The 20524-nt window shown below is 43.7% G+C and overlaps 1 protein-coding gene across 1 annotated transcript in view; it reads right to left on the bottom strand.

Moving 5' to 3' along the window:
- LSP1 (lymphocyte specific protein 1) overlaps positions 1-20524 on the bottom strand; it is a 158506-nt gene that overhangs the window by 26416 nt on the left and 111566 nt on the right. Inside the window, exons 3-6 of the mRNA XM_082269886.1 lie at positions 18931-19177; positions 13313-13380; positions 12777-12879; positions 5702-5803 (exon numbers count right to left, since the gene is read on the bottom strand). Of these exons, the coding sequence (XP_082126012.1) occupies positions 5702-5803; positions 12777-12879; positions 13313-13380; positions 18931-19177 (520 nt within the window). The remainder of the gene's footprint in view (positions 1-5701; positions 5804-12776; positions 12880-13312; positions 13381-18930; positions 19178-20524) is intronic.

The following is a 20524-nucleotide window of genomic DNA, read 5'->3' as shown; positions in this document are numbered from 1 at the left end:
CATGCGATTTGAACAGGAATGTGGTGCGAATCCTGTCCGAATTGCATGCAGTTTCCCGCACTGCTCCTGTGTGACTGAGCCTGAGTTCAAAAAGGAGCTGTGACGGGTTCCACCAGCTCCAGATCCTGATCCCATTATGGACATAAGTAGCTGTGGCTCCTCCTGCCTCTCACCCCCCCCCTAACCTTCAGTGGTTCCAGGCATCCACTGGACCCCCTCCGGTCCCACTGTACCTGATGATTCCCCAACATCAGACAAGGAAAATCCAATTCACAGGTCTGGGGATTTGAAATCCCCACGGCTTTCTCCCCTCTCCTTGCAGTATGGGCTAGACAACTTCTGATTGGTCAGCACCGTCACGGCGTTGACCAATTGGAAGTTCTCTAGCCCATACGGTCAGCACTTCAAGTACAAGTAGAGTAGGGAAAGCCGGGGGGGGGGGATTTCAAATCCATTGAATGGCTGAACTGGTGCGGGGGGGAGAAGCATGAGCTGCAAAGTCATTATGACAAGCCTAGGTTCACACAGGAGCTGTGCAGGAAACCGCATGCGAGTCGGACAGGAACAGCACCACGTTCCTGTTAAAAATCGCATTCAAATTCTTTGCAGTAAGAATTCAGCCTTTTCAGTTTGTATGGGCTCAAATCGCACTGCAAAAGTATTGGCACTCGATATGAACTCATACTCGACAGTAAAAAAAAAAAAAGTGGCATCGGTTCATTCCTACTTATATTCCAGTGCCAACTATGCAATCCTGCTGGTTAACAGCACAGGTGCAGCTGACAGTTATTCCGCTACTTATTAAAAAAAACATATATACCGGTTTTGGAGGTGGTTAGGTCTCATTTAGATTAGAAACTTTTTTTTTTTTTTCAAAAGAGTTAGTGCTCATTAACATTTGTACTTCACTCTAAACAGCGATCCATGTGTACATTGCCCTCCAGCCGCTGTGTTCTGTTAAGGAAGAGTGCAATTGGGGTGGTAAACTACAGGCTAACCACCTGTTTTTATCACCCCCGAATGCCAAGTGTTAAAGAAGCCAGGACTACACATTAGAAGTCTAGAAGCATCAGGCACGGTCAGGCAATGCTTGTTCGGGTTGGAAATAATCAAACAGAAAGAAAAATGTTGGGAGGGATCTGCAGTGCATCCCCTCCCCCGCCTCTATCCACAGCCTTTACATGTCTGTCTGCCCCGTGATGTCCCTGAGAGCAGCCAGAAACAATGGCCGGCCATAAGTCCTTCATACCCCTAGTAAAATCACTTTTTTTTTTCTCTACCCTTCCCAGTCCCTATGTAAATTAAGGCTGAGCACACAAAGGAAATTTTAACTAGAGCCATCATCGCCCTTGACTGTTCCAAACAGTCACTACCCAGGCAGTTGCATGTACTATGGAACGGTCACACAAATTGTATCAATTCATTGCTTCTACATGCTACACTCCATTGTAACACTAGTAGTCAGGAGTGATAATTGCTGCAGCAAAACATGCCTCAGTGCCAGTGCACACTGGTGCAATGCAGGAAACCCTGCAATTCAGTGCCTGCTCCAGCATCGCACCAGAATCACACTGAGATCTGCCAATCGCTAGGGGTTTCAATGTATAAATGAATGACAACCCCAGATTGGTTCGCAGATCACAGTGCAAATGGTGCACAAATCACATCGCATAGGTGTTTTAGCACTTAACACCCATGCGATTCCAGTGCAAACCAAAAAAAAAAAAAAAAAAGGGGGTCCTGCACCATTTTGGTGCAAATACAATGTAATTTCAACCAGTTTGTGTGGCTGAAATCATACTGCACAGACATTGCATGTGAGCTGGACAGCAATACAGTGTGAATCACCTGCGATGTCAGGCATTGCACTATTGTGAACCGGCACTAAGATTGGTGCAGGAATCGTATCGCATAGGTGTGAACACCCATGCGGTCCGATTCTAGTGCGAATACAAAAAAAAAAAAAAAAAAAAAAAAAAAAAAAAAAAAGTCCAGTTTGTATGGCTGAAATTGCATCGCACAGACATCGCATGTGATCTGCACAGCAATGCAGTGCGAATCACATGCAATGTCTGGCATCGCACTAGTGTGAACCGGCACTCAATGGGCTCTACCTGCAGGAATACTCAAAACTGAAACATACTTGTTGATACTGAACATACCGAACACATGCTAATCATTCCCAGATCCTTTTTCATCATGGGATTTACCCAGCTGCTTCTGTTCTAGATTACAAATTGCTTTTAAAGTGAAGGTAAATGGAACATTTGTTTAGTTCGTTTTGGATAGACTGGGAAAGGGTTACACCCTCTATCAAATTTTCATTGCTCTCTGTGTCCCCGTTGAGAAGAGTCACCCCTCTATGTGTATTGGGGAGCATGGTCTTACTTAGACAAAAAGTGATGGGAAATGTTGAAGTTGTCACCTGAGTAAGAAGAAAGGTAGAATCCTCCATTTCAGATGACATAAATAAATAGAACAGCTGCGCGCTATGGTTGAATATTTGGATTCCAGTACACATGGGCAGAAAAGCTGCTGTCTCCACTTGTACAACCACCAGGCCAGAGTCACAGTTTATTAGTAAATGGAAAGTGGGTGTGGCACTGCTTTATAAAGGTAAGTTGTGATTGGGTGAAAAAAAATGTAAATTGAAGCCTATTGATCCATTTAATTGATCATGTGTTCACAAAAATAAATATATGTGAAAAAAAAAAAACCCTAAAATGATTGTGTGTAGCTTAGAGACGCACATCAATCAAAATGTTGAGTAAACAAAGAACGTGACAAGTGTTTCTATTTATAAATTAGTGTTAAAATTAAAATCCTGCAATTCATGCATGTGCAAAAGTATCCTCCAAAAATAAAATAAGAATATATAAATTAGAGCTCGACCGATTATTGGCAAAGCCGATATATCGAGGGCCGATCTGCACTTTCTCCGATATATCGGAATCGGCCAACAAGGTGACCGACATTGCCGAATGCCGATATTTAGGGAAAGTGCTTGTACTGGAGTGATGTCTGCAGCTAGAGGCATTACCCCGGTACCGGCATCCATAGCTGACAGTCGGCTGTCTTGTAATGACAACCAATGCGAGAAGCAGCTTGGCTGTCATTACAAGGAGTGGGAGGGGACGTCCGCCCACTCCCGCCGCCTTCCGCGGCTCGCCCGGGTCTCCCGTCCCACCGGGAGACTGGGGCAACCATCTTGCACAGCCGCCGAAGAGAAGACCCGATCAAAGCCGCATTCGTGTAAAAACCCAGAAGTGATTTCATGACATCACTTCCGGGTACTCGGCGCCAAATTAAAAAAAAATACAGCATTTAAAACAGCCAAACTTGGCATTTTGAATGCTTTTAAGTGCAGAGGAGGGGTTTGGGGTCTTTTAGACCCCCAGATCCCTCCGCAAGAGTACCTGTGAAAAAAATTATAAATAAATAAAAAAAAAAGAAAATATTTTTTTAAATGTTCGAAAATATCGGCCAATATCGGGCGATACCGTCATGCGATGACCAAAATATCGGTATCGGCAATAAAAAAACGATATTGGTCGATCACTAATATAAGTGTATTGCCAATTAATATAGACACAAGAATAAGTAAATTCAAAAAGGAATAAATCATTGAATGAAAAAGTGATAAGTGCTGAAATATAAATGCAAAGCGATGAGTTGCTATAAACTTAGCAATATAATAAATTTATAAATGATTTGGTTGACAGAATAAAGTGACTGGTGCTTCATATTAGTGCGGTTCCCATTGGAGTGATGCGGGAACCTTGGGAATCCACTGTGGGTTCCTGGATCACACCCGACTCGCAGGCAGTTCACACTGCCCTATGCAAACTGCTGGAAGTGTCAATACAAAGTTAACAACACCCCTAGATTAGTTTGCATATTACAGTGCGAACTGTCAATTCAGACAGGAATCGGATCGCATAGGTGTTCACACGATTCTGGTGCGGACCGGAAAAAGGGTCCTGCACGACTTTGGTCCGAATGCAATGCGAATTTAGCCATACAATCTGTATGGCTGACTTTGCATCGCACAGACATCGCATGTGATTTGCAGAGCAGTGCAGTGCGAATCACATGCAATGTCTTACATTGCTATAGTGTGAACCGCCACTTAGTCCAAATAAGTCTAAATATAGCGCTTCAACAACTGTGTATATTTTCATAAGATCTTGCGTTGTGCTGGTGCTTCCACGTTGCTCCCTCTCTTTTATTGCACTCACCAAAAGGCTCTCCCCACAGGGGGTAGACAGCATTCACAGCACACACTGGCTGAAAAGTAGAACATTTCGGACACCTGTCCCTATGACAGCTCACTATAGCTGGACACACACGCATCTAAATTTGGCCAGTTCATCTGCAGTGTGTAGTGTTTTTTCTGTTCACCAAAAGCCAGTCTAATGACCAGCTTCTATTGAATGGTCCTGCTGGAAAAACAGCATCTGATCAGCTGCTGCAGCCAATGACTGCAGAGCTGATCTGTGTATTCTGATGGGGGGGGGGGGGGTCAAAATACAATAGAGCAGTGGGAGAGATCCACACAAGCATTGTGGGTTTAGGGATCTGTGAGGTTTTTTTTTTTCTGTTCAACCTGCTGGTTAAAAGAAAAACGACGATGTGTGTAAACTCTGCTTAATATTCTCTTTACTTTGGAAAGATTTCCTCTCATTTCTTGCTGCATCTGCAGGATAGGAAGTGGAGGTGAATCTTCCAAATGGGATAAAGGCAGCAAAAAATAACCTGAGATAGAGGGTTTAGTTAAACAGGTTTTAAAGCATAGGCGTGCACAGGGGGTGTGCCAGGTGTGCCTGTGCCCGCCCTAATCACTACGTGCTGTGCTTAATCCCCCCCCCCCAACCCTCAGTGCTGCTGGATTCTCTCCTCCCCTTCACCCTGTTTCAGGATGGAGAGTGGGGGAAGGGGCTAGTAAATATGTCATTTACCAGTGCCTTTGTTTTCTAAATTCATTCATAACTGCAGCATAGTAAACTGTGTTTACTATGCTTCGGTTTGTGAATGAACAGGAAGCCGCTCAGTACACAGCACTTCCTATTCCCTGTCCAGTGCAGCTGAGGCTGCAGAGAAAGGCATGTTCGAGCTTTGGGGTGCACACCCTAATGCAATAGGCTGCCCACACCTATGTTCTAAAGCTAAAAGGTTTTGTAGCAGAAAACATATTGGCATAAATTTATGAAAAAATTTAAATTACATTTTTTTTATTGGATATGATTTATAGCAGAAAGTAAAAAATACTGTTTTTTTTTTTTTCAAAAGTTTTTTTATTTATAGCGCAAAAAAAAAAAACAAAAACAAGTGATGATCAAATACCACCAAAAGAAAGCTCTATTTGTGGGAAAACAATGACATGAATTTCATTTGTGTGCAGCGTTGCATGACCGGGCAATTGTCAGTTAAAGTAACGCAGTGCTGAATAGCAAAAAATGGCCTGGGCATGTCATGAAGGAGGGATAAACCTCCCAGAGGTCAAGTGGTTAAGGAGGACCAAAGTTTCTTGCTGGAGGCATCAACAACTTAAAACAATCCCATAATTGTTTCAGGTAGATCAATCAGATTTCTCTGAGCTAAACAGGTTTTGATTAGTGTGGACATTTTTCTGTGAAACCAATCACAGGCACATAGGTTCCCACTAGGAAAATGTAGGAGAGCTAAAGCTTTATAAAATCACCTTCACTGTGATGGTGCCATCTCCTTCCTCTCCATCACTGCTCACTGACCGTCTCCGGCTTTCCACTTCTTCTGTTGCCCACCGTTCCTGGTACTCCTCTACCTGTACATGGTGCCCAAAATAAACAGGGTAGTAAATATTCATATGTATACTACATCAATCTTTTTTTGTTCTTTGTGTAACTCTTGCAGCAATTCTTTCCAAGTTCCCTGTCCAATAAATATACAGTAAAACCTTGGATTGCGAGCATAATTCGTTCCGGAAACATGCTTGTAATCCAAAGCACTCTTATATCAAATCGAATTTCCCCATAAGAAATAATGGAAACTCAGATGATTCGTTCCACAGCCATTTATTCATAAATCCTTCAGTTTATAGTCCATATAAAAAGATTATAGCAATGTGATAGGTTGTGTAACCATAAAATGCCCATCCACAAATGGCGCCTCCACAAGGGGATTAGAAGCAAAATCCAGCAGGAGCAACAGAGAAGAGTGGCGCCTCTAAGTGTAGCAATATGGTTACATTTAAAGAAGGTACAACATTTAGCAACTCACATGGTTGATAAATAAAAGATGCACATCTAAGTATGCTGGCATCCGGGTTAAAGCTGTCCACAGACCGTCCTCCTCACCATTGGCTCTCACTGCCATCAGTCTGCAGTTGTGACCGGCAAGATTACCCTGCAGTAGAGCGATCTGAAAGCGAGGCTTGAAGCATTGGGGAGTGCAGCGTGGAAGGAATGACATCCATGGCAGTGCGGAGGATGGTCTATGTGGACAGCTTTACCCCGGATGCCTGCATACGTAGATGTGCCTGTTTTATTCATCAACCATGTGAGTTGTTAAATGTTGTACCTTCATAAAATGTAACCATATTGCTACACTTAGAGGCGCCTCTCTTCTCTTTTATACCAAGTTGTGACATGACGCTACTTGTATATCAAGACATTGCTTGTTTATGAAGTCAAAATGTATTTAAAAAATGTGCTTGTCTTGCGCTCTCAAACCAAGTTACTCTCAAACCGAGGTTTTACTGTAAGGTACCACTGAGGACCATTCACAATTAAGTGTGTCTATTGTAGTGTGTGTGGTAATAAATGCGTGTAGGTTTGAATGAATAACAACAAGCTAAACTGTAGCACATAGATCTGAACCAACCAGATAGGAGAGAATTTGATTTATATTTGAAATACATACTTAGGCAGAAAAATGTGTTTTACTGCCTGAAAATGGGCAGAGGTTTCCTATTAAAAATTAATCATTAGACAGCCAATACATGGTGAACATTTCTTTCCTGCTGCTATGGGTTGCAGGTAAGAAATTCTCACAATTCCTCCATCAGACAGTGCTGACAGAGGAATCCCTCCTGCCGAGCAATTGTCTGCTTCCAGCGGGGGAGTGGGCGAGGGAAGCAGCCCCCGCGGGAGAAGACAGTGATTACCGCTAGCAGCTATAGCAGCCCCAAGCGGTAATCATAAGAGAATCTGGCAGGCTGGAATTACAGTGGGTACGGAAAGTATTCAGACCCCCTTAAATTTTTCACTCTTTGTTATATTGCAGCCATTTGCTAAAATCATTTAGGTTCATTCTTCTTCCTCATGAATGTACACATAGCACCCCATACTGACAGAAAAACACAGAATTGTTGACATTGTTGCAGATTTATTAAAAAAGAAAAACTGAAATATCACATGGTCCTAAGTATTCAGACCCTATGCTGTGACATTCATATATTTAACTCAGCTGCTTTCCATTTCTTCTGATCATCCTTGAGATGGTTCTACACCTTCATTTGAGTCCAGCTATGTTTGATTATACTGATTGGACTTGATTTGGAAAGCCACACACCTGTCTATATAAGACCTTCCAGATCACAATGCATGTCAGAGCAAATGAGAATCATTAGGTCAAAGGAACTGCCTGAAGAGCTCAGAGACAGAATTGTGGCAAGGCACAGATCTGGCCAAGGTTACAATAAGATTTCTGCTGCACTTAAGGTTCCTAAGAGCACAGTGGCCTCCATAATCCTCAAATGGAAGACGTTTGGGACGACCAGAACCCTTCCTAGAGCTGGCCGTCCGGCCAAACTGAGCTATCGGGGGAGAAGAGCCTTGGTGAGAGAGGTAAAGAAGAACCCAAAGATCACTGTGGCTAAGCTCCAGAGATGCAGTCAGGAGATGGGAGAAAGTTGTAGAAAGTCAACCATCACTGCAGCCCTCCACCAGTCGGGGCCCTATGGCAGAGTGGCCCGACGGAAGCCTCTCCTCAGTGTAAGACACATGAAAGCCCGCATGGAGTTTGCTAAAAAACACCTGAAGGACTCCAAGATGGTGATACATAAGATTCTCTGGTCTGATGAGACCAAAATAGAACTTTTTGGCCTTAATTCTAAGCGGTATGTGTGGAGAAAACCAGGCACTGCTCATCACCTGTCCAATACAGTCCCAACAGTGAAGCATGGTGGTGGCAGCATCATGCTGTGGGGGTGTTTTTCAGCTGCAGGGACAGGACGACTGGTTGCAATCGAGGGAAAGATGAATGCGGCCAAGTACAGGGATATCCTGGACAAAAACTTTCTCCAGAGTGCTCTGGACCTCAGACTGGGCCAAAGGTTTACCTTCCAACAAGACAATGACCCTAAGCACACAGCTAAAATAACGAAGGAGTGGCTTCACAACAACTCCGTGACTGTTCTTGAATGGCCCAGCCAGAGCCCTGACTTAAACCCAATTGAGCATCTCTGGAGAGACCTAAAAATGGCTGTCCACCAACGTTTACAATCCAACCTGACAGAACTGGAGAGGATCTGCAAGGGGGAATGGCAGAGGATCCCCAAATCCAGGTGTGAAAGACTTGTTGCATCTTTCCCAAAAAGACTCCTGGCTGTATTAGATCAAAAGGGGGCTTCTACTAAATACTGAGCAAAGGGTCTGAATACTTAGGACCATGTGATATTTCAGTTTTTCTTTTTTAATAAATCTGCAACAATGTCAACAATTCTGTGTTTTTCTGTCAGTACGGGGTGCTATGTGTACATTCATGAGGAAGAAGAATGAACCTAAATGATTTTAGCAAATGGCTGCAATATAACAAAGAGTGAAAAATGTAAGGGCGTCTGAATACTTTCCGTACCCACTGTATTTTTATTAAATCAACGACAACCAATAATCTGGCAGGCTGGATGTACCCAAGCTGATCAATAGATCAACTTGGTACATTCAGCCTGCCCATTAATGGTTCAAATCTCAGCCGGTTCCTGCTAAGGTGGCCGAGATTCAAACTGTATATAGCCGGGCCTAGTTCACCTAAGAAATGTGACAATTTAATTCCTGGAAGGGACTGTAAAAAAAAAAAAAAAAATGTGCAGGAGGATTGTCACGGTGGAGAATCTACTTGTAAGGCCAGAGATCTTGTGTTTCCCTCTGAACAGATTACCATTTTCAGAATTTCCAAGTAACAATGCCGGTTGAATGTGAATTGTTCCCTTGTGATCAAAAAAAAAAAACAGCATAAACGTGCGAGAATTCGCACTCTATCCAAATTCGATGTTAGTCTGCTTCTCCAGATTCCTGTCTCCGCCAACAGCGCAATGCACACACCTGTTATTTCTTCCTCTACCCTGTAAAGAGTAAACTGGTCTAGGACCTAGGCGAGTGCAAGTTGGAACATGTCAGAACACAATCGAGTGTGACCACCATAGTGCTATGCCGTCGGGAATTAAATTGTCACACCTCGTACATTTACTGCATTGACATGTGTTGGCCATAAAAGATCATGTCCATTTTCTCATACATCGTAGTTCATTATAAAGGTTTTTGACAGCGCCTACCAACCTGCCCAAAGCAAAAAAAAAAAAAAAAAAAAGGAAACATGTGGAAGCTGAGATGCATAAGTGCCGGTTCACACATATGCAATGTCAACGCTAGTGATCGACCGATATCGTTTTTTTAATGCCGATATCCATACCAATATTTTAGTCATCGGATATCGTTATCGGCCGACATTAGCTGATATTTTTGGACATTTAACCACCTAAACCCGGAGGATTTGGCTGCTAAAAGACCAGGGGGTTTTTTGCGATTTTTTACTGCGTGACTTTAACGGACAATTGCGCGGTCGTGCGACGCTGTACCTAAACGAATTTGATGTCCTTTTTTTTCCCCACAAACAGAGCTTTCTTTTGGTGGTATTTCATCACCTGTGCGATTTTTTGATCATGCGCTATAAACAAAAAAAGAGCGTCAATTTTGCAAAAATAACACACTTTTTTTTATATGAAATTCCCCCCCAAAAAAATTTAAAAATCAAAATTTTTTTAACATTTTTGGCCAATTTGTTTTATGCTACATATGTTTGGTAAAAAAAATTGCAAAAAGCGTATTTTGATTGGTTTGTGCAAAAGTTATCGCGTTTACTAACAAAGGGAAAGATTTTTGTCATTTTTGGTGTTTTTTTTTTTAACGCATAATGGCGGCAATCTGCGATTTTTTTTTCGGTACTGCGACATTGCGGCGGACAGATCAGACCCTTGACTGACATTTTTTACACTTTTGGGGGTACCAGTGACATTACTGCAGTAATCAGTGCTATACATATGCACTGTTACTGCAAAAATGACACTGGCAGGGAAGGGGTTAACTTTATTGGACAGGGAGGGGTTAAGTGTGTCCTAGGGGCGTGATTCTAACTGTGCAGGGACATTGCTATTGGTGTAAAAACAAAGATCAACGGTCCTACATAGTAGAACCGTCTGATCTTCATTTTTACACCAGGGAGAATGACGGCGGCTTGTTTATATAAGCCGCTCCGCCTTTCTCCCTTCACCGGAGCGATCGTAGTGTGACCGGCGGACAGCAAGTCCGCCGGTCACACGCACTGACTTGTCTGTGAACGAGCCGCGGCGGGTGAGCGCCTCGGCGGGCGCGCGCCCGCCCGCAATTGGCTCGCAAGTCAGTGACAGGCGAGTGACGTATCCATACGTCACTCTGCCTGGCCGGGGCTGACCGCCGCAGTATATAATCGTGCGGCGGTCGGCAACCGGTTAAAAAAAAAATATTTTTTTATTTTTTTTACTAGACAGGTACTGTTGTGGAGGGATCTGGGGGGTCTAAAAGACTCATTCAAAAGGCTGTTTTTAATGCTGTCATTTTTATGAATTTGGCGCCGAGTACATGGAGACCTGATCAGAGCCAAATGCGGTTTTGATCGGGTCTTCGGCGGCCGTGCAAGTAGTGATGCCAACCACGGAAGGCGGCGGAAGGGAGGGGGGGCGTCCCCTCCAGCTCCTTGTAATGACAGCCGAGCAGCTTCTCAGCAGCATCGGTTGTCATTACAAGACAGCCGACCGTCGGCTATGGACGCCCGTACCGGGGTGATGCCTCTAGCTGCAGGCATCACTCCGGGACAAGCACTTTCCTGAAATATCTGCAATATTGGTATCTTCAGGGGCCGATTCTGATATATCGGCCCTCTAATCGGTCGATCCCTAGTCAGTGCACTGCTCTGGAAATCACGTGCGATATCTGTGTGTTGAAAATTCAGCCCTACAGATTGTATGGCTGAGATCGCACTGCATTCGAACCAAAATCACACAGGACCCCTTTTTTGGGGTCCGCACCAGAATCAAATCGCATGGGTGTTCACACCTATGCGATCCAATTCATGTCCGAAATTACAGTTCGCACTGCGATATGCGAACTGATCTGGAGGTGTCATTAACTTTGTATTGACACCCCCAGCAGTTCGCATATGGTAGTGTGAACTGCCTGCGAGTCGAGTGCTATGTGTGGACCCGCAGTGGATTTGCAGGGTTCCCGCATCGCATAAGTGCGAATTGGCACTGAAAGTGTCTTTTTAAAGTGATATTAAAATCAAGTTTTTTTTTTTTTTTAAATAACAAACATGTTATGCTTACCTGCTCTGTGCAGTGGTTTTGCACAGAGCAGCTCTGATCCTCTTCATTTCGGGTCCCCTGCCAGTGCTCCTGGCTCCCTCCTGCCAACTTGCCCAGTTCCCCCACAGGAAACAGCTTGCTGTGGGGGCACCTGAGTAAGCTCGCTCCCAAGTCGCTGCTTGGCCTATCCATTCAGGCACAGAGCCACGGCTTGGCCCCGCCCCTCTATCTTCTCACTGGCTGTGATTGACAGACTGTCAGAACTGCTGATGTCTGCTGTACCTTCTGTCCTCCTTCATCCAGAGTGGGGGCACTCTAATACAGGAGGTAAAACATTATCTAAGTGCAGCGCTTTCTCATACCACTTATGCGATTCAATGGGAACTCTACAATGCATAATAATAATAGTGCAATACAACCAAAATTATTATAATAGTGTCCTTCTATTACTATAATAGTATCCACAGGTATTCTCCACAGCAGGAATCCCTCTGGAATACAATCCATCTCCATCCTTCTCGTGACTTATTCTTTTTCCAAAGCTCAGACAAAACAGATCCTTATAGCGTAAAAACCACTTCCCACCAGTATTTTTTTTCAATAAAATTAAAAACGCACATTAAACAGTGTGTAACTGATCCACTACAGTATATTAGCTCCTTTCCCTTTTATGATCACTGGTCTCCAGCCACTCACAAGATGGCGGCTTGCAAACTTCCGGGCGTGCGAATGGACATAATCAGCCCCGCACTAAGCGGTACGTCACCAAACACGTGACTTCATCAGGGGATCAGTAATTGCGGTTTATTGACTTCTGTTATTGTGTGGAGTTCACATTGAATGACATGGGCCTGTTTCCACAGGCAGCCAGGGGGTATAAAAGCAGGTGATTGAGCTGGGGTTTTACCACCCACGAAAACACAAAATTGCAGCCACTTAGGGCTGTACACGTCACAGCTGCCCTAAAAATGATACAGCATGTTGCATTCTGTGGGTGGTAGTGAAAGTGGCTGAGCTGGTGGTGGGTCAACATTTTAAGAGTTTAAACAGTCAATGAGGAGGCAACATATTGCCCCATCACTGCCTGACAAATGCCCTCTGAAAAGCAACCCTCCGCTAATCACTTTCCAGAGGGGCAGCAATAAAAGCTGCACATGTGAACAAGCACCTAGAAATTTACCTGATGCCTAGCAGGCTCATATCTCGCTTCTTCTTCCTCTTGTTCTTCAGACTCTTTTTCGGGAACTCTTGGACTCGGTGGTCTGTAATCCTTAATTATTTCTCTGGAATAACACCATGCAAATTGTCATTAATCAGTTTTTCATATGCAAACTGTCCCTTTGGTCCATCCTCCATAGAATGGGAAACCACATCAATAGCAAGAACCAGTTTCTATATCTACACAATATGTCAGAGCTACGCCATACCCTCTATATCAGGGAGGAACTAAATATAGTGCAGACAGTTTATAGTAAGGTGGGCTAAAAGGAATGATTTATGGGGTTCTACCTATCATCCTAAAATAAGGGGGGAATTATTTTTTTTTTTATTTGTAAAGGTAGTGAAACGCGTAGATACCATCGGATTTAGAACGCTGTACTGTGTTTTGATCCTAATATAAGTTTCATACTGAAATGTAAGATAAGATTGGTTGTATAGAATGGATCCATTTATTGTGTTCTACATTTTTCATGATATCTAAGATATTAATTGTACCTTGTTTCCCATTGGCTGGAAGAGATGACTTCTGTCTCTTCTGTGCAGAGTTCTGCTTCATCATTTACCTGTTAAAGGGAAAAAAACAGATAAATGTAAATGGGCAGCACAGTGGCTAAGATGTTAGTGCTCCCACCTAGTAGCATCAGGGAGTTTGCATGTTCTCCCTGCATGGGTTTCCTCCCACACTCTAAATTCATGCTGGTAGGTTAATTGGCTCCCATCTAAGCTGTCCCTAGCATGTGTATGTATGAATGTCAGTTAAGCCTAGGACACACAATGAGATTATCAGACAAAAAAATCATCCATTTTTTTTTGCATGCTAGTCTTCATATCGAAAACAAACAGATTACTAAAATACCAAAATTCTCGTACGACAGAATAAAAATCCTGAAGTGATGTAATTTATTTGTATTGTATTTTACTCCAAAAAAAGGTACTGATTAGCTACTTCCCGTCCACGCTATAGCCGAAAGACGGCTACAGCACGGACCTTAATTGCTGGGAGGGCGTCCATGTATGTCCTCCTGTGCATGAGCTGCCTGCGCGCTACCGGCGGAGCACGCGCGGCTGGCTCTGTAATCAGCGAGTCCATGAGCTCGGCTGACCACAGATCTGAGTAAGGGGCTGGTACCGGCCCCTTACCACGTGATCAACTGTCAGCCAATGATACCAGTGTTGTGGTGTGAACAGGGAAGATAGTGAACAATTGTTTTTTTTGTGTCTTTACAGAATGCGCCATGGTGTGAATGAGGTCTAATGATGGTTCTGATAGAAAGGTGTCAGAACACAGTGCATTTCAGTTTGTTTTGTATGGGGATACGTAGCCGCAGACTGGTAAGGGTGCCAAAGTTGACCCGTGTCCACAGCAAAAAACACCTACAATGGACATGTGAGCATCAGAACTGAACCACAGAGCAATACAAGAAGATGGCCTGGTCTGATAAATCTTGTGATCAGGCAGATACATGTGAGTTGCTAACCTGGGGAAAAGATGGCACCAGGATGCACCATTGGAAGAAGGCAAGCCGGTGGAGACAGTGGGCTGCTTTGTCTTGTGGTTCCTCAATGCCTCATGGCTCTACAAGTCAGGGCTGTTTTGACAGCAAAAGGGGGGCCTACTCAATATCAGGTGGGTGGTCATAAAGTTATGGCTGATCCGTGTAAATGTCTGATTATTTGGATAGATCTGAATGGTGTCCAGTGTTTTGGTGATTTAGACAAAATTCTTTGTTGCTGGCCGTGTGAGTGTTATGTGTGTTTGCTTCTGTTCTGTGTGATTGTCCGTGTTTGCAACACCCGAGCAAACATTGCAGGGATTGTGTTGGGAAAAATACACGACCTCTACTTACAGTATTATCTGATATTGTCTGACTGTCCTTTTAACACTGTCTGGAGAGGATGCATACAAAGGCTTTGCTAGAAACAATATCTGTTCTTTTTTTCTTTATTTACTAAGCATTGTACTGACTTAAGCAGAGGAACACTGAATATGCAATGGTAGACTTAGCATAAACCTTCTCATAGACAAGCAAGTGCTTCCTTAAAGACAGGGAGACATCTACCAAAGTGGAAATAAACTCTCATAAATACTATTTTAGGGCAAGCTTTGATTATGATCAATATATACCGATATATACTTTGGGTATTAGGGTAGGTGTGCCAAAGTACATCAACTTGTCAGATCAGAGGGAACAGGTCACAGTACATGCTGAGATACTAGGCGTATGAGCATGTCATATATGACGAAACGTGTCAGGGTACTCCAATTTCGCATGTAATCATTCCATGTTACACGAGCTGTATACCTGCAGATTTCTGTAAGTGTTCTGTACTTTTTAAATAGATGTATTTTAAATGGTTTTACACTATTTGCGACCATTTGGCTTGTCTTTACATACTGATCTAAACCGGGAGACACAGTACAGCTAAGACGAAGTCCATCTTCATCAGAGTGTGGTGACACATCTATGGCTATTCCAGTTGATGATCTCTAAGCTACCAGCATTCCATATATCGTGGTTAACCATTCCTGCTTGTATGACCCATTTACTATATGGTACCTGGATCCAATACCTCTGGTAAGCATAACTTCTACATCTGTGGTGGTGGGCTTGTCACACTGGTGACCACTGACATCTGGATATTTATGTTTGGGATTCTGATTCTTAAATATCTTCACTTGAGCACTATGTTGAAATGGGGACTTCCTCTATCTTTTGGATTATTTTTGTCATAATTATGTGGACCTTATTATGAACGTTCACATTTTCATATATATTTTATATATATATATTACATTACATAGTTACATAGTAGGTGAGGTTGAATAAAGACAATAGTCCATCCAACCTGTGTGGCTGTAATCATCTCACATAGCCCTTAATGTCCTGATCCTTGAGATGTAAGTCTAAGAGTCTTTTGAAAGCCACCATACTTCCAGCAGAATTCCACAATCTTGTAGCCCTCACAGTAAAGAACCCCCCTCGTTGCCTGAGGTTAAAACGCTTCTCCTCTAATCGCATGGTATGCCCTCTTGTCCTCATGCAATCCCTTCGAATGAACAGCTTTTTTTCTAAGCTGAGATCCCCATTGAGATCTTTATAAATTGCTATCATGTCCCCCCTCAGGCGTCTCTTCTCCAGGGAGAATAAATCGAGCCATTGCAGCCGCTCTTCATAGTTAAGGTCCTCCAATCCCCTAATCAGTTTAGTTGCCCTTCTCTGTACTCTCTCCAGCTCCGACACATCCCTCCTGAGGACTGGCGACCAGAACTGGACAGAATACTCCAGATGCGGTCGGACCAGAGTTTTATAAAGTGGAAGGATTATAGTCTTATCTCTGGAATACATCCCTTTCCTTATGCATGCTAATATTCTGTTGGCTTTGGCAGCTGCCGCTTGACATTGCATGCTGTTGCCTAGTCTATCATCAACCAAGACTCCCAGATCCTTCTCCATTTTTGATTCCCCCAAGGGTTCCCCTCCTAACGTGTATTGTGCTTTTATATATGTTTATCAATTAGCACTACACTTTTCCATTTTGATCATGCTGAGATACCAACAACCAGGCCAATGTGCCCAAAGTCTCTACACAACCCTACAAATATAGTTAAATATATATACGCAAATTCTTGTCCGTCGCCTGTGTGAAGCACCAGATTGCCGTTATTTATACTCTACTTGTCTTGTGTAAATCTTTACTACAAACATAAAATAAACACAGTGCATGGGAGCAATGCTTTCATTACAGCTGAATTCAAAGGTAGTTTGGTTCATAACACAGTTCCAAAAGTTACAATGTTTACTATAAATACTGGTAACATTGTATCTCACAAGACCTTCAAATTTTTTTTTAATACTGTATACAAAATAACATTTTGGGCTTCTCGTTCTTTACTCTTCTGTGTGCATTTCCCTCATCACATGGGAAGCACTGCCCTCGCGAGACACATAGGGGGTGCCAATTAATTGTTAATGGCATATCCATCTATGTGGGCCATAGATGGATCAAATATTGTTTGGTTCAGCAGGGACCGGTCGAGATTTGATCCATCTATGGGTAGGCTGAAGTTGATCCGTCAGCCCACTTGAGTACAACCAGCCTGTCTGATTTATTTTACATGCGACTGTGACTATATAGTGCCAGGACAAGGTCATCCAGCGCATAGGGCAAAGATGCCAAATGGCGCCCCCCCCCCCATGATGTGCAAGCTTAGGGGAACCTACACCCAATCACTCTCTTGTCAAAATCACTGCCTTGGAGCTGCCATGTCAGCCTTGGAACAGATGAATGGTGCCCCCATCCCTACAGTAAACCATTGCGCCCAAGGCAGCCAGCCCTCCTGCCCATCCCTTATCCGGCCCTAACTATAGTTGCTAGCCATAATCATTGTGCTCTGCCAACCAAAAAGGCTCCCTGCCAGCAGAGCACAATAGCGCTGAGGGAGTCCGTGTTGATGGGGTAATTTTATTTCCTTCTACCATGAAAGAAAATCGCATAATCTATGGGCTGCTTAAGGCCTGCACATTCACAGAGGGTAAGGATTGATCAGACAGGTTAGAATACCTTTCTAATCAAAGTAGAGTGACATCTGACACCATCCTTCATCCTTCTACTCTGTTGGCACTGTCGTGTTGTGCATACGAATCAACCTAAAGTACAGTAAAACCTTGGTTTGAGAGTAACTTGGTTTGAGAGCGCTTTGCAAGACAAGCAAATTTTTTAAATCAATTTTGACTTGATATACAAGCGATGTCTTGATATACAAGTAGCATCATGTATAAAAAAAGAAGAGAGGAGCCTCTAAAGTGCATTTAGCAACTCACATGGTTGATGATTAAAACAGGCACATCTAAGTATGCAGGCATCTGGGGTAAAGCTGTCCACATAGACCATCCTGTGCACAGCCATCTTCATCATCCATTCCCCGCTGCACTCCATGAGTGATTCAAAGCCTCACTTTCAGATCACTCTACTGCAGGCTATTCTTACCGGTCAGGATTGCAGACTGACAGTGGTGAGAGCCGGTGGTTTAGAAGATGGTCTATGTGGACAGCTTTACCCCGGATGCCTGCATCCTTAGATGTGCCTATTTTAATCATTAACCATGTGAGTTGCTAAATGTTGAACCTTAAATGTAACCATATTGCTACACTTAGAGGTGCCTCTCATCTCTCTTATATTATGTAGCTCTGCTAGATTTGGCTTCTAATCCCCTTGGAAAGGCTGCATATTGTGGATAGACATTTTATGGTTACACAACCTATCACATTGCTATAATCTTTGTATATAGACTATAAACTGAAGGACTTGTGGAACGAATCATCTGAGTTTCCATTATTTCTTATGGGGAAATTCGCTTTGATATAAGAGTGCTTTGGATTACAAGCATGTTTCCAGAACGAATTATGCTCGCAATCCAAGGTTTTACTGTATAACTAAAGGCAAAACTTTTTTTAAGTTTTAGATAGAGTGGAGAGAGATTAGATCCCCTGTCAGTTTTTATTGCTTTCTGTGCCCCCGTAAGGAGATTCCCCCTTTTTATTTCTGCTGTTTACCATTTTCATTGAAAGTGAAACTAAAAGAAAACCCTAAATTTTGGGTTGTCCCCAGAAAAGTAATAGAGGGGAAATCTTCCAATGGGGACACTAGTTCTGGTGACCTATGGGTCTGCAAGAAATTCCCTGAATTTGCAGGAATTTCCTAGTACTTCCAGTTTGGCTATGGGACAGGAAGTGAAGGAAAATCTCCGCAATGGGACACAGATGGCGAAAACACATCCGACAAGGATTATAACCCTCCCTTTCTCTATCCAAAATTGAAAAAAAGTTTTGCTCATAGTTCTACTTTAAAGCTGACCATGCATGTGGCAGTTTTTAATATCAACTATTTTTGTCCACTGGGACTCACTCACAAATATAATCTAAAGTAATTGCTGGAAATTGAGCTTCTGTCAAGCAAGACCTCACTCAACCACCAGAGTTTGACAGATTGTTAATTTAAAACCAGTTTAGAGAAGTTAGGTTGTCTTTTTATTTCTGACTACTCTCAATAAAATGTATGGTCACCCTACAGCAATGAAACCTCCTCAGAGTTGTTTTCCGTTGTTCCAGTACCTCTACTTCTTCATTGCGGGTTGTCCCTTCATCTTCTTCCTCCACCTGTGCTTCTGTGTTGTATGTATGGAGCTCCTCCGTGCCTCTGGTCTGCTCTGTCTGTTCCTCGTCTGTAAATCTGGGCTCTTCTTGCTCCTCTGCGGCCTGCGCAGCTCCTCTTAGCTTCCTCTGCACCAGTTTCTGAGACCAGTCACTGAATCCCTCATCCTCCTCCGTCTCCCAAGGACCAGCTGGCTTTAGCCCCACACTGAAAACCACAAAACATGAGTATGACTTCATAGAAAACTATTCACATCTGCACTTCTAGGATAGACCATCTGCAGAAAAACAGAAAGATCTCTTTTTTTTCTTAATTAATTATAATTTTTTTTTTTTTTTTTACAGGACAGTGAAACATACAGCACTATAAAATAAATAGAAAGTGCATTGGTATAAATTGATATCTAAAAGTGAACTTCATTATACCTCCAAAAGTACAAAACAAAAGCTCATAAAATAAGGTTCCATTTGAGGTGATACTCATTTGATCCTCTGAATACAGATGACCAACTGTCAAGCTCCTTCAATGAGGGGTGCCCCCTGTTGCCGGGGCTCTTTGCCCTGGTGCTGGAGCCGCTGGCTATCCTGCTCCGTAATTCCGGGGATGTGCAGGGTTGGCAGATCGGCCCCCTTGAGGAGAAGGTGTCCCTGTATGCGGACAACACTCTCCTGTACCTGGCTGACGCGGCCTCCTCCTTGCAGGCAGCCCTGACCATCTTTGAGACTTACCGTGGTTACTCGGGTGTTTGGATCAACTGGGGTAAGTCCGTGCTATTTCCACTGGACCCTGATTCCAAGGCCCTGGCGGCTCCTACCCCTCTGCTGTGGGTTGAGGAATTTGAATATCTTGGAGTCAGAGTCACTGAGGATCTCAAGGCGTACTTTAGTAACAATGTTCTACCGATTTTGAACCGTCTGCATGCACACTGTGCTGACTGGGCTACCTTGCCCCTGAATGTCCTGGGCCGAATTAATATCATTAAAATGTTTTTTTTTTGTCGAAATTCCTTTATGTTTTTCGTCACTCCCCTTCGTGGATCCCTAGCACCTTTTTTCGGGACTTGGAGGGCTGTATTGGCTCCTTTCTCTGGGCTGGGGCGCAGTTCCGCTTGGCCTGGTCTACTCTGCAACTCCCGGTTACCTCGGGGGGCTTGGCCCTCCCTAATTTTAGATTGTATTTTTGGGTGGCCATGTTGGTAACCATTCGTTGCTGGTTCTCGGGTTCCCGGTCGATTGCGGCAATATGCCTTGAGGCGGCTTTCCTGGGCCCCCTGGCTGGGCTCGGTAATCTGGCCTATCGAGGCTCGGGGTCGCTATGTGGGTCGCTATGTGCCTCCCTCTCCCCACTAGAGTGACCCTGCGGATTTGGACGGCAGCTCAGGCACATTTTCTCCAACCCAATACCTATCATCCTCTGTGGGGCAACCCTTCGCTGCCCCATCTGCGGATGCTTCCTGATCCGCAGCTGTGGGCCCGGTGTGGTATACAACGGCTTCGGGATATCATGCCCCTTGGGATGCTCCGTACACTCCTGGACCTAAAGTGCTCGTTTGCC

This window comes from Pelophylax lessonae (genome assembly GCF_965119305.1).
Source record: "Pelophylax lessonae genome assembly, chromosome: 10".
In the NCBI taxonomy this organism is placed as follows: domain Eukaryota; kingdom Metazoa; phylum Chordata; class Amphibia; order Anura; family Ranidae; genus Pelophylax; species Pelophylax lessonae.
This window is presented reverse-complemented; position numbering and strand designations above follow the sequence as displayed.